Raw genomic sequence first — 12,122 nt, 5'->3', positions numbered from 1 at the left:
AAAAAAAAAAAAAAAAAAAAAAAAAGTACAGTAGAATATATTTATCATGGGAAAATGAAAAAGTACAGAAAAACAAGGTGCAAAATAAATTTAAGTCAAACAAAACTCAACCACTAGGAGATAATGGCTTAAGACTTTTTCCTATTTGGTTATATTCATGTATAGAAATATATACACATTTAAACAAAAATAGAATTTACTCTGTTTTCATTCTCCTTGTTATATCCAGTTAGTCATTAGCTCTACCGAGTCTTGGTTGATGCCTGTGGGGCCATGCCTATTGTACTATGTAAAAAGTGTAAATTCACGTAAATAATTGACCCATGAGGCCGGGCGCAGTGGTTCACACCTGTAATCCCAGCACTTTGGGAGGCCGAGGCAGGTGGATCGCCTGAGGTCAGGAGTTTGAGAACAGCCTGACCAACATGGTGAAACCCTGTCTCTCTTAAAAATACAAAAATTGGCCAGGCATGGTGGCATATGCCTGTAATCCCAACTACTCAGGAGACTGAGACAGGAGAATCGCTTGAACCTGGGAGGTGGAGGTTACAGTGAGCCAAGATCGCACCATTGCACTCCAGCCTGGGCAACAAGAGTGAAACTCCTCCTCAAAAAAAAAAAAAAAAAGAATTGACCCATGTGCTGTATATGCTGCCTGGGGACAACAGCCTTTGTGGTGAAGGCTGAGCATAAAACACCCAAGATTTGGGAATGGAGCAGGTGTGTCCTCCTTGTCCGAAAAACTGACTGAGCGATACTTCCCTCTCAGTTTTGGCATCTGTCTACAGCAGGAGTGAACAGGAGGCTTGAGTTTGAGCTAGAGGATTAGCTGGGGAGCTCCCCTTGCCCACCATAGAGGAGTTCCAGTTTAGCTATGGAGAGCCAGCAGTGCCCATCAGAGAGGGCATAGCTGAGTTACAGAAGAGAGTCCTGGTATAGTCTTGGTTATTTTTGTGTTATCTCAGACTCTGTGGTGGCTGGAGGGGGCAGTCCAATGACAGCAGGACCAGCTGTCCTCACAGCCTCAGATGGCTGAGTCTGAGGAGAGGAGAAAGTAATCTACTGAAATAGATGTAAGGCTGTCAACCCAGGGTGGGGAAGTCTGGGGAAAAGTCTTTAACTTCCCTTGGAGAAGCAGCAACAAATAGAGGCAAAAAGAAAATATGGCTAGGCGTGGTGGTTCCTGCCTGTAATCCCAGCACTTTGGGAAGCCGAGGCAGGTGAATCACCTGAAGTCAGGAGTTCGAGACCAGCCTGGACAACATCGTGAAACCCCATCTCTACTGAAAATACAAAAATTAGCTGGGCATGGTGGTGGCGCCTGTAATCCCAGCTACTCAGAAGGCTGAAGCAGGAGAATTGCTTGAATCTAGAAGGGGGAGGTTGCCATGAGCCGAGATCACACCACTGCGCTCCAGCCTGGACAACAAGAGCAAAAACTCCGTCTCAAAGAAAAGAAAGAAAATCTGAGGCAAGTGGGCTTGCGTTCTTTTTGGGCATCTTATACATTACTCCATCTCTTTTCTTCCAACAGATCCACAGACCAGCATGGCTGCCACTGCTGCTGTCAGTCCCAGTGACTACCTGCAGCCTGCTGCCTCCACCACACAGGCGAGTAGGCACTGGGCTCCGAGGGCTTGGGGCTGCAGCATCCTGGACAGACTCACCGAAAACACTTTCTCTTCACTGTCTCACTATAAATACCCTAGGTTATGAGACTGGGGAAGGTTCAGTTAGCCACATTTTCTTTACTGAGAAACCATGGCCATTTACCTAAGGTGCCACAGTTGGGCTGCCGGAAAAACAAGGATTAAACTCTGTGTTCCTTCCACCAGACCTCACTAAAAAAGGAAAAGGAAAACAGAGGCTCTCTCATTGTCTCGAAAGTGTAGCCCAATCTATAAAGTTACATGTTCTGAGTACTAAAAAGCCCTTTACTGAAGTATTTATTCCTCCTGTTGCCCCTCCATTTCTTTTTTCCTCCCTCCTTTCCTCAGTTGAGCAATCAGGGACCCCTCAGTCCCTGGGGTGGGCTAACAAAACTCCATCTAAGAGCCAAACATGCTTCACTGTCCTTAGAAACAAGGCCAGTGGGGAGTAGGAAGTCAGCTCACATTGTTAGTTTACCCTGTCTGTGGGGTGCGGCCAGGGATTCCTTCCTGAGAAAGACACTGTGCACCTTTTCTCCCTCACTTAATGGAGAAACCAGTAGAGAAGGGGAGACAGCAGCCAAGCAGGGGAGGGTGCTGGCAACATGCCTGCCACGGAGGTGGGGAAGAGTGGCGTGGAATACCGCCAAGAAGAGAGGATCATGGACAGAGGCGGCTGGGCAGCGGGCCTTCCTGTCTCATTCCTTTTCTCTGCTGTTTTTTTTGCAGGACTCCCAGCCATCTCCCTTAGCCCTGCTTGCTGCAACATGTAGCAAAATTGGCCCTCCAGCAGTTGAAGCTGCTGTGACACCTCCTGCTCCCCCACAGCCCACACCGCGGAAACTTGTCCCTATCAAACCTGCCCCTCTCCCTCTCAGCCCCGGCAAGAATAGCTTTGGAATCTTGTCCTCCAAAGGAAATATACTTCAGATTCAGGGGTCACAACTGAGCGCCTCCTATCCTGGAGGGCAGCTGGTGTTTGCTATCCAGAATCCCACCATGATCAACAAAGGGACCCGATCAAATGCCAATATCCAGTACCAGGCAGTCCCTCAGATTCAGGCAAGCAGTTCCCAAACCATCCAAGTACAGCCCAATCTCACCAACCAGATCCAGATCATCCCTGGCACCAACCAAGCCATCATCACCCCCTCACCGTCCAGTCACAAGCCTGTCCCCATCAAGCCAGCCCCCATCCAGAAGTCAAGTACGACCACCACTCCCGTGCAGAGCGGGGCCAATGTGGTGAAGTTGACAGGTGGGGGTGGCAATGTGACGCTCACTCTGCCTGTCAACAACCTCGTGAACGCCAGTGACACCGGGGCCCCCACTCAGCTCCTCACTGAAAGCCCCCCAACCCCACTGTCTAAGACTAACAAGAAAGCAAGGAAGAAGAGCCTTCCTGCCTCCCAGCCCCCTGTGGCTGTGGCTGAGCAGGTGGAGACGGTGCTGATCGAGACCACCGCGGACAACATCATCCAAGCAGGAAATAACCTGCTCATTGTTCAGAGCCCTGGGGGGGGCCAGCCAGCTGTGGTCCAGCAGGTCCAGGTGGTGCCCCCCAAGGCCGAGCAGCAGCAGGTGGTGCAGATCCCCCAGCAGGCTCTGCGGGTGGTGCAGGCGGCATCTGCCACCCTCCCCACTGTCCCCCAGAAGCCCTCCCAGAACTTTCAGATCCAGGCAGCTGAGCCGACACCTACTCAGGTACCACACTCCCTGTACTGTCCTCCTCCTCCTCTGGTTACGTCTTTTTGGCTTGCTCTGAAGATGATGCTGATCATCTCCCAGCTTAATCTGACCTTTGAGAGTCAGTATCTTTTGGGGTGGGCAGTAAGTGGCCGTTTCTACCTGACCAATGGGCTCTCTTTAGTTCATAGGGCCAAGTACTGCTTATCTTTAGAAATTAGATGAAACATAGGGATATTTTGGCCCTTTTTCTTTATGGGTTTTTTTTCAGGGGATGGAAAGGGGACAGATACATACTTTTTAATAACACTTATTTTTGATTATAGAATTACATACTCAAAACATTAACAAGAATGAAAACATTCCAGTCCATAGAATTTTATGTAAAGTAAGAAAATTAATGAGAAAAATGCTGATCATTATTAATGACAAGATAAAAACAGGAAGAGCAGCCTAGCTTTATAGCAGGAATATTTCGGCTAGATTCATCTGGAATGTTTGTTTGTTTTAGGGTGTTTTTTTTTGAGATAGGGTCTTACTCGGTTGTCCTGGCTGGAGTGCAGTGATGTGATCATTACAGTCTCAATCTCCTGGGCTCAAGCAATCCTCCCACCTCAGCCTGAGTAGCCAGGACTGCAGGTGTATGCCACCATGCCAGGCTGAGCCACTGCTTCCTGCCAAACTGGGATGCTGAATCCAACAAGAATGTTCTTATTTTTGGCATTTATTAATGTGCTCTAATACTCTGGAATCTCTTTGGCTCTATGAGGCAAGTTTTATTCTTTGTGCATGCCTACTAAGTGCCAGTAATTGTGCCCATGTTGCAGATGGAGAACCCAGAACTCAGATCATTTATGAAGTTTCCAGGATCAAATAGGGCACAAATGACAGGAACCAGGAGTCAGCTGAGATTTGTAACTTCAGACCCCACACTCTTCCATCTTCCACCTTGACTCTCGTGTCTTATGTGTAGCAGGTGCTACCATTAAAATTGGGGAGTTTTATTTTTTAATATAAAAAAAAGTTCCTGCCATTGAGGAATTTATGACCTCGTTGTCTATAGAGGGAGAACCGAATGACTGAGAGTGGGAAGTTGTATCATTTCCCAGGTGGAGAAGACAGCCCTTGAATTTGAACTGTGGACACAGAAGTCACACAGGAATTCACCCTTCTGGCATATTTTATGTTGCCAGGTGATTTTTTTATAAGTCGTTTATCACAGTATCTGTGAATTCCCATGATCAGACCTACCTGACAGGTGAAGAATTGTGGCACCTGCTCAGGAGCACATCCTTGGCATTGCCTCCCTCCCTTCCATGAGGTTCCATATCTTGAGGTTGATGGGACAGGACTTAATCCCAGGTCTTCCCTAAGGAAATAATGATGCATATGCAGAAAGATTTAGCTACAGCATTATTTTTTCATGACTACACAGCTTTATATCATCCCAACATGCGGATTATTATACAACTGATACCTTGTTAACTGTATATATCTAAGCTGTTTCCAATCTTATAGCTAAATAAATCCCTAAAAGTGGGTCAAGGACACATACATTTTTAAAAAATTTGTATTCTATATTAGAGGTTTGCAGTCTGTGACCAACTTTCAAGCCAAATCTAGCCCAGCCACCTGTTTTTGTAAAAAAAGTTTAACTGGAGTGCAGACACGTCCATTTGTGTTGCCCTTGCACAACAGTAGTAGCAGAGTTAAGTAGCAGAGACAATATGCCCCACAAAGCCTAAAATATTTACTCTCCGGCCCTTTATAAAAAAAGCTTGCTGAACCTTCAGATGCAAATACACACACGCATGCATGCATGCATACGCACACATACACACAAAATCAGACAAAAAATATCAGTGATTTGAAAAAGGGGCACATATCAGAAAACTGGGAATGAGATTTGCATATTTACTAAGAAATGGGCCAAGTGAGGTAGTTTATGCCTGTAATCCCAGCACTTTGGGAGGCTGAGGCTAGAGATCGCTTGAACCCAGGAATTCAAGACCAGCCTGGGAAAGATAGCAAGACCCCATCTCTACAAAAAATTAAAAAATTAGTGAGGCGTGGTGGTGCACATCTGTAATCCCAGCTATTCAGGAGGCTGAGGTGGGAGGATCACTTGAACCCATGGGTTTGAGGCTGCAGTGAACTATGATCATTCCACTGCATTTTAGCCTGGGTGACAGAGACCCTGTCTCTATAAAAAAAAAAAAATTTAAGAGATGAGATGTTTATTAGTGTTTCAGTGAGAAGAAGCACAGTCATAAATAATCCAGGAATTAAAAATAACCCCAATCAAAATCACAGCAGGATTTTTTTTTTTACAAAGAACTTTTTTCCTTTTGACTCATTTGAGTGTAAATTGCCACCATGATCCTCCATGCCACTATGATTGTCACTTCTGAATGCTTTAATTCCTACACACAAGGACATTCTACATTACCACAATACAATTGTCAAACCCAGAAAATTAGCAATGAAACACACTACTAATTCCAAGACCCCACTCTGTTTTCACCACTTGCCCCACTAATTCCTTTGTGGCAAAAGGATCTGATCCAGTATTACACATTACGTTTAGTTGTCTCCTTAGCCTCTTTTGATCTGAAACACTTCCTCATTCTTTTTATTTTATTTCATTTTATTTTTTTAAGTCTTACTCTGTCATCCAGGCTGGAGTGCAGTGGCACCATCTCAGCTCACTGAAACTTCTGCCTCCTGGGTTCAAGCAATTCTCCTGCTTCAGCCTCTCGAGTAGCTGAGACTACAGGCGAGTGCCACCACGCCCAGATGATTTTTTGTATTTTTAGTAGAGACACGGTTTCACCATGTTAGCCAGGATGGTGACTTCGTGATCCGCCCACCTCAGCCTCACAAAGTGCTGGGATTACAGACGTGAGCCACCACACCCGGCCAATTTTTGTATTTTTTTAATAGAGACGGGATTTTACCATCTTAGCCAGGCTGGTCTTGAACTCCTGACCTCGTGATCCATCCGCCTTGGCCTCCCAAAGTGCTGGGATTACAGGCGCGAGCCACCACACCCGGCCTTCAGGTTGGCTCTTATATCCCTTTAACAGGCTCTCATTCTTTTTTTTTTTTTTTAAATAAAATCAGCTTTATTGAGACATTCACATACTATGAAACTCACCCTTTTAAAGTATACAATTCAGTGATTTTTAGTATATTCACAGAGTTGTGCAGCCATTACCTCTATATAATTTTAGAACATTTTCATCACCCCAAAAAGAAACTCCCTTTAGCCATCACTCCCCATTTATTTCCTCCTCCCTGCAGCCCCTGGCAACTACTAGTCTATTTGTAATGTTTTCAAGGTTCATCCATGTTGTAGCACGTGTCTGGTGACTGGCTTCTTTCACTTAGCATAATGTTTCAAGGTTCATCCTGTTGTAGCATGTCTCTGAACTTCATTCCTTACATTTTCCCAACCTCAGCCTTAGGGTCAACCATTTCTTCTCAGATTCCTGGTTTCTCTCATTGAAGGATGCGATAGCCTCTTTTAATTCTGTCATCCTCTTCCTCCTCATTTATTTATTTACGTCATTATGGACTCACAGATTGCTGCTTTTTTTGTGTTTTGAGATGGAGTCTCACTCTGTCACCCAGGCTGGAGTGCAGTGGCACAATCTCAACTCACTGCAACCTCCACCTCCCGGGTTCAAGCACTTCTCTTGCCTCAGCCTCCCCAGTAGCTGGAATTACAGGCGTGCGCCATCACTCCCACCTAATTTTTTTTTTTTTGCATTTTCAGTAGAGACAGGGTTTCACCAAGTTGACCAGGCTGGTATCAAACCACTGACCTCAAGTGATCTGCCTGCCTCTGCCTCCCACAGTGCTGGGAATATAGGCATGAGCTACCGCACCTGGCCAGATTCCTGTTTTATTCACTGGGTTATAATCCGTAAAGATTATTTCGATGTTTTCATTGACCTAGATTTGGCCAGTGGGTTCCCCTTTAAGCTGGCTTGTATCTTTTCAAGTCCCCACCATTCTGTAAGCATTCCTTTACTTTCTAGTACAAGTGTTCCAAGCTTTTCTTGTACCTTTCCTGCCCCAACCCTGGAATCAGCTATTTCTCCAAGGAGCCTGGGTTCCTTTAAGTGGAGCATGTGAGTTACAAGCTAAGGCCTGGGTGCTAGGTAAGCTCATTGCTACTGGGCATGGCTGGTCCTAGCCCTTCTCAACGGACACAGCTAGGAAGTATATATAAACAGACGTAACGAAGCAATGCCTACATGGATAGATGTAGATATACTTATATAAGGACACACACAAATATATACACATACACATATACACACATTTGAATCTGTATTTCTTTGTCTGTATATATTGAAACCCATGAGTTTCCACCAATGTCTCTAATTCCCATCTAGCACCACAGCCTTCCGTCTAGCCTTCTCCCTTTCCATAACTCCCTTCTGTGACAGTGAGAGCCCTCACTCCTATTATCCTTAACATACTTCCTTTCTGGATAGGTCCTGGGTATGCAGCCAGTCTCCCACAGTCATTAGCTTTCCCATAGGGACACCCTCCTTAGCCTGCCACCGCCATTCCCTACCCACCACGGACACCCTCCTCCCCGCTACAAATGCCCTCCTTGTCCCACTCAGCCTCTAACATGCATATTTTTAAGGTTTTTGATACATATTCCCAAATTTCCTTGCAGCAAGGTTAGCCCACATCATACTTCCACGCCTAATATACGAGTAAGTGCCTGTTTTCTGCTCTCTCACCAACAATGAGCATATTTTATTTTTCTCCAATCTGAATTGGAGAAAAGTTGTTTTTCATTAATATGTAGCTCTTTTTTCTTCTTCTTCTTCTGATTACAAAGACCAGAAACTTTTTTTTTTTGAGACAGCATCTTGCTCTGTCACCCAAGTGCAGTAGAGGGATCATAGCTCACTATAACCTGGAATTCGTGGGCTGTAATATGTGGCTCTTAAAAACTAAAGTGAACCTGTGTCATTTGGTTGATGGTCATTCACAGTGCACTGCCTTCTAAATCTCCAATTCTGATTCTTGGCAATTATCTTTTTCCATGCTAAGTAAATTCAACGTTTGATTTCAAATCAATAGTCAACATTCGCCAGCATAGTATAGGATGCCAGCAGCCCTTTGTTGAGCATTAGCTGTGTATAAATGTAGGTTTGGGTGAATTGAAGAGACTTTTAGCTGTCAGGCACCCCCAGTTCTCACTTGGGCAGGGACATTTGAAAGCCCCAGGAACCCAGTCTTTTCCGGTCACTGACTTTTTTTCCTCTGGCCCCTCCCAGGTCTACATCCGCACGCCTTCCGGTGAGGTGCAGACAGTCCTTGTCCAGGACAGCCCCCCAGCAACAGCTGCAGCCACCTCTAACACCACCTGTAGCAGCCCTGCATCCCGTGCTCCCCATCTGAGTGGGACCAGCAAAAAGCACTCAGCTGCAATTCTCCGAAAAGAGCGTCCCCTGCCAAAGATTGCCCCCGCCGGGAGCATCATCAGCCTGAATGCAGCCCAGTTGGCGGCAGCTGCCCAGGCAATGCAGACCATCAACATCAATGGTGTCCAGGTCCAGGGCGTGCCTGTCACTATCACCAACACAGGCGGTGAGGATGGCCCCTGTGGCCAGGGTGTTGGCAGTGGTACCTGCTCCTAGCAGGTGGAAACTATGGGCTGGCCCCGGGATTTCCAGTAACAATAGTGAGGATGCTGTCCATCATAGCTTAAGGGTACGCCCACCTGCAGCTTCTCACCTAGTCCTTACGATAGCACTCAGAGATAGTTTAAGGCACATGTCCCCATCTGACAGCTGAAAACAGAGAAGACAGATGTACTCGGAAAACTTTCCAACTAACATCCAAACGCAAAAACGGCTTCTTGGAGGAGAAAGCTTTGAGTTAAGGTTGGAAGAAAAGGGAGGCCCTGGCAGTCGGAACAGTTTGTGCTGCACTTCAGTTCAGTGGTGAGATTTATGCTGTGAAACCAGCCTTGCAAATAACCAGAGGAAAAATTGGAGCAACCTAGCAAAAATGGCTCCTTATGTAGGGGGAGCTCTCTGAATTTCTCTTCATCCTTAATGATTTTTTTTTTTTTTTTTTTTTGAGACGGAGTCTCGCTCCGTTGCCCAGGCTGGAGTGCAGTGGCGCGATCTGTGCCTCAGCCTCCCGAGTAGCTGGGATTATAGGCGCCCACCACCATGCCCCACTAATTTTTGTATTCTTAGTAGAGGCGGGGTTTCACCGTCTTGGCCAGGCTGGTCTTGAACTCTTGACCTTGTGATCCATCCACCTCAGCCACCCCAAGTGCTGGGATTACAGGCGTGAGCCACCATACCCAGCCCATCCTTAATGAATTTTTAGCACTTTAACACATTTGCTTTTCCCTCTTGAGGTGACCCCCAAGAGGATAGGGCATCCTAGAGCATCTGATTTTTCCCAAAGCCCATAGAACTGTGTCCTCTTTTGTGTGTGTGTGTGTATGTGTGTGTGTGTGTGGTTTTTTTTTTAAAGACATGGCCTCAAGGCCTCGCTGTATCATCCTTGCTGAAGTGCAGTGGCAAGATCATGGCTCAGTGCAGCCTCAGCCTCCTGGGCTCAAGCAGTCCTCCTACTTCTGCTTCCTGAGTAGCTGGGAATACAGGCATGTAGCACCATGCCCAGCCAATTTTTTAGTTTTTTGTACAGGTGGGGGTCTCCCTATGTTGCCCAGGCTGGTCTTGAACTCCTGGGCCCAAGCAATTGTCCTGCCTGCCAGAGTGCTGAGATTACAGGTATGAGCCACTGTACCTAGCCTGTGACCTCTGTCTTTTTAACAGAAATTCCTGGAGACTTTCCTAAAAGCAGAGTTGGTATCTCACAAGGGCCTAAGGTTGGAGGAGATTCAGGAAGAAATGTCTTAAGACAAGTCCCTTCCCAACTGAAATCATGTGGGCAATATTTTGAAGCAGATTCTGCCTACATAGCACAGTGGTTCAGGGCACTGACTTTGAAATGGGCTTCCTGGGTTCAGATCTGTGTTCTACCACTTACTAGCTGTGTGATCTTGCTATGTTATTGAGCCTCAGTTTCTTCATCTGTAAAGTGCTGATAGTACCTATTCTATAGGGTCATGAAGATTAAATGAGTGAATACATACAAGGTCCCTAAAACGGTATCCACCGTATAGCAGGCTCTCAAAAATAGCTGCTATGATTGTCATCTTTGTCATGCGCAGAAGGGCAGAAGGGTTGACTCGAGGTTTCAGGCTTCCTCGCCCTGAACTCTGCCCTCTTTGTCCCCACAGGGCAGCAGCAGCTGACAGTGCAGAATGTTTCTGGGAACAACCTGACCATCAGTGGGCTGAGCCCCACCCAGATCCAGCTGCAAATGGAACAAGCCCTGGCCGGAGAGACCCAGCCTGGGGAGAAGCGGCGCCGCATGGCCTGCACATGTCCCAACTGCAAGGATGGGGAGAAGAGGTAATTCAAGGAGAGGGGCCAAGCCACAAGGCTGGCCTGTGTTCCCCAAGCTCCTCCTGAACAGTTGTCCAGAGCTGCAGCTGGCACAGATCAGGCAGGGAGGAGCTGGCAGCTCTGTGCCACTTTGCCCCTTGCCTCCTTGTGCTCTCTGACCTGACCCTACATCCTCACTGCATCCTGTTCCTGCCCCATCCTCTACCTTTTTTCTCTCCTCTTCCTATTCCGTCCACTCTACCCTCACCCCAATTCTCAGGTCTGGAGAGCAGGGCAAGAAGAAGCACGTGTGCCACATCCCCGACTGTGGCAAGACGTTCCGTAAGACGTCCTTGCTGCGTGCCCACGTGCGCCTGCACACTGGCGAGCGGCCCTTTGTCTGCAACTGGTTCTTCTGTGGGAAGAGGTTCACACGGAGTGACGAGCTCCAGCGGCACGCTCGCACCCACACAGGTCAGCCCCCTGCCTTCGGGACCCTCCAACCACACAGGTCAACTTCCTGCCTGTCCCTCCACCCCCACTCTACCGGCTTTAGCAACATTGACACTCCTGGAACTGCCACACTGAGCAAGAGCTACAGACTGTCCAGGGATGACATAGGAAATTATTTTCAAGCCATTCCATTATCACTGTTGTTTCTCCAAGTAATGGGAAAGGAATAGTTGTCGTTGCATGACACAACCTGATGACTTTTGCCATGTCAGCATAGTTATTTAACAAACACTGACATGGTGTGCCAGGCACAGTACTAAGCACTTCACTGATTACCTCAGTTGATCCTGGTAAGGACTTTATGGGAGGATACTTTGTTTATGTTTATGCCTTTTTTTTTTTTTGAGATGGAGTTTCATTCTTTTGCCCAGGCTAGAGTGAAGTGATACGATCTTGGCTCACTGCAGCCTCCGCCCCCCAGGTTCAAGCAATTCTCCTGCCTCAGCTTCTCAAGTAGCTGGGACTACAGGCATCCACCACCATGCCCAGCTAATTTTTGTATTTTCAGTAGAGACGGGGTTTCACGATGTTGTCCAGGCTGGTCTCGAACCCCTGACCTCAGGTGATCCACCCACCTTGGCTTCCCAAAGTGCTAGGAATACACACATGAGCCATTGCGCCAGCCTGTTGATGCCTATTTTACTGAGGCATGGAGAAGTGGCCCAGTCACACAGCTAGTGACTGGTGCAGCCAGGTTCAAACCCAGGCCCTGCCACAGCTTTTTTTCTTTTTTTTTTTTTTTTGAGACAGGGTCTCACTCTGTCACCCAGGCTGGAGTGCAGTGGCACAATCTTGGCTCACTGCAGTCTTGAACTCCTGGGCTCAAGCAATT

General features: G+C 47.0%; 1 protein-coding gene and 1 long non-coding RNA gene across 4 annotated transcripts in view; one reads left to right on the top strand and one right to left on the bottom strand.

Annotated features, from left to right (window-relative positions):
• LOC105553322 overlaps window positions 1-12,122 on the bottom strand; it is a 57,741-nt gene that overhangs the window by 17,552 nt on the left and 28,067 nt on the right. For both annotated transcript variants that reach the window (XR_001008137.1, XR_001008136.1), the window contains exon 2: window positions 4,587-4,704. This is a non-coding gene — a long non-coding RNA (uncharacterized LOC105553322). The remainder of the gene's footprint in view (window positions 1-4,586; window positions 4,705-12,122) is intronic.
• Window positions 1-12,122, top strand: part of SP2 (Sp2 transcription factor) — a 40,265-nt gene that overhangs the window by 19,772 nt on the left and 8,371 nt on the right. For both annotated transcript variants that reach the window (XM_011999362.1, XM_011999363.1), the window contains exons 2-6: window positions 1,535-1,611; window positions 2,379-3,353; window positions 8,642-8,954; window positions 10,630-10,804; window positions 11,058-11,251. In XM_011999362.1, coding sequence (XP_011854752.1) covers window positions 1,535-1,611; window positions 2,379-3,353; window positions 8,642-8,954; window positions 10,630-10,804; window positions 11,058-11,251 — 1,734 coding nt within the window. The remainder of the gene's footprint in view (window positions 1-1,534; window positions 1,612-2,378; window positions 3,354-8,641; window positions 8,955-10,629; window positions 10,805-11,057; window positions 11,252-12,122) is intronic.

Source organism: Mandrillus leucophaeus, unplaced genomic scaffold (genome assembly GCF_000951045.1).
Source record: "Mandrillus leucophaeus isolate KB7577 unplaced genomic scaffold, Mleu.le_1.0 Scaffold59, whole genome shotgun sequence".
NCBI classification, from domain to species: Eukaryota; Metazoa; Chordata; class Mammalia; order Primates; family Cercopithecidae; genus Mandrillus; species Mandrillus leucophaeus.
The sequence above is the reverse complement of the archived record's forward strand: the minus strand, read 5'-3'. Positions and strand labels throughout refer to the sequence as shown.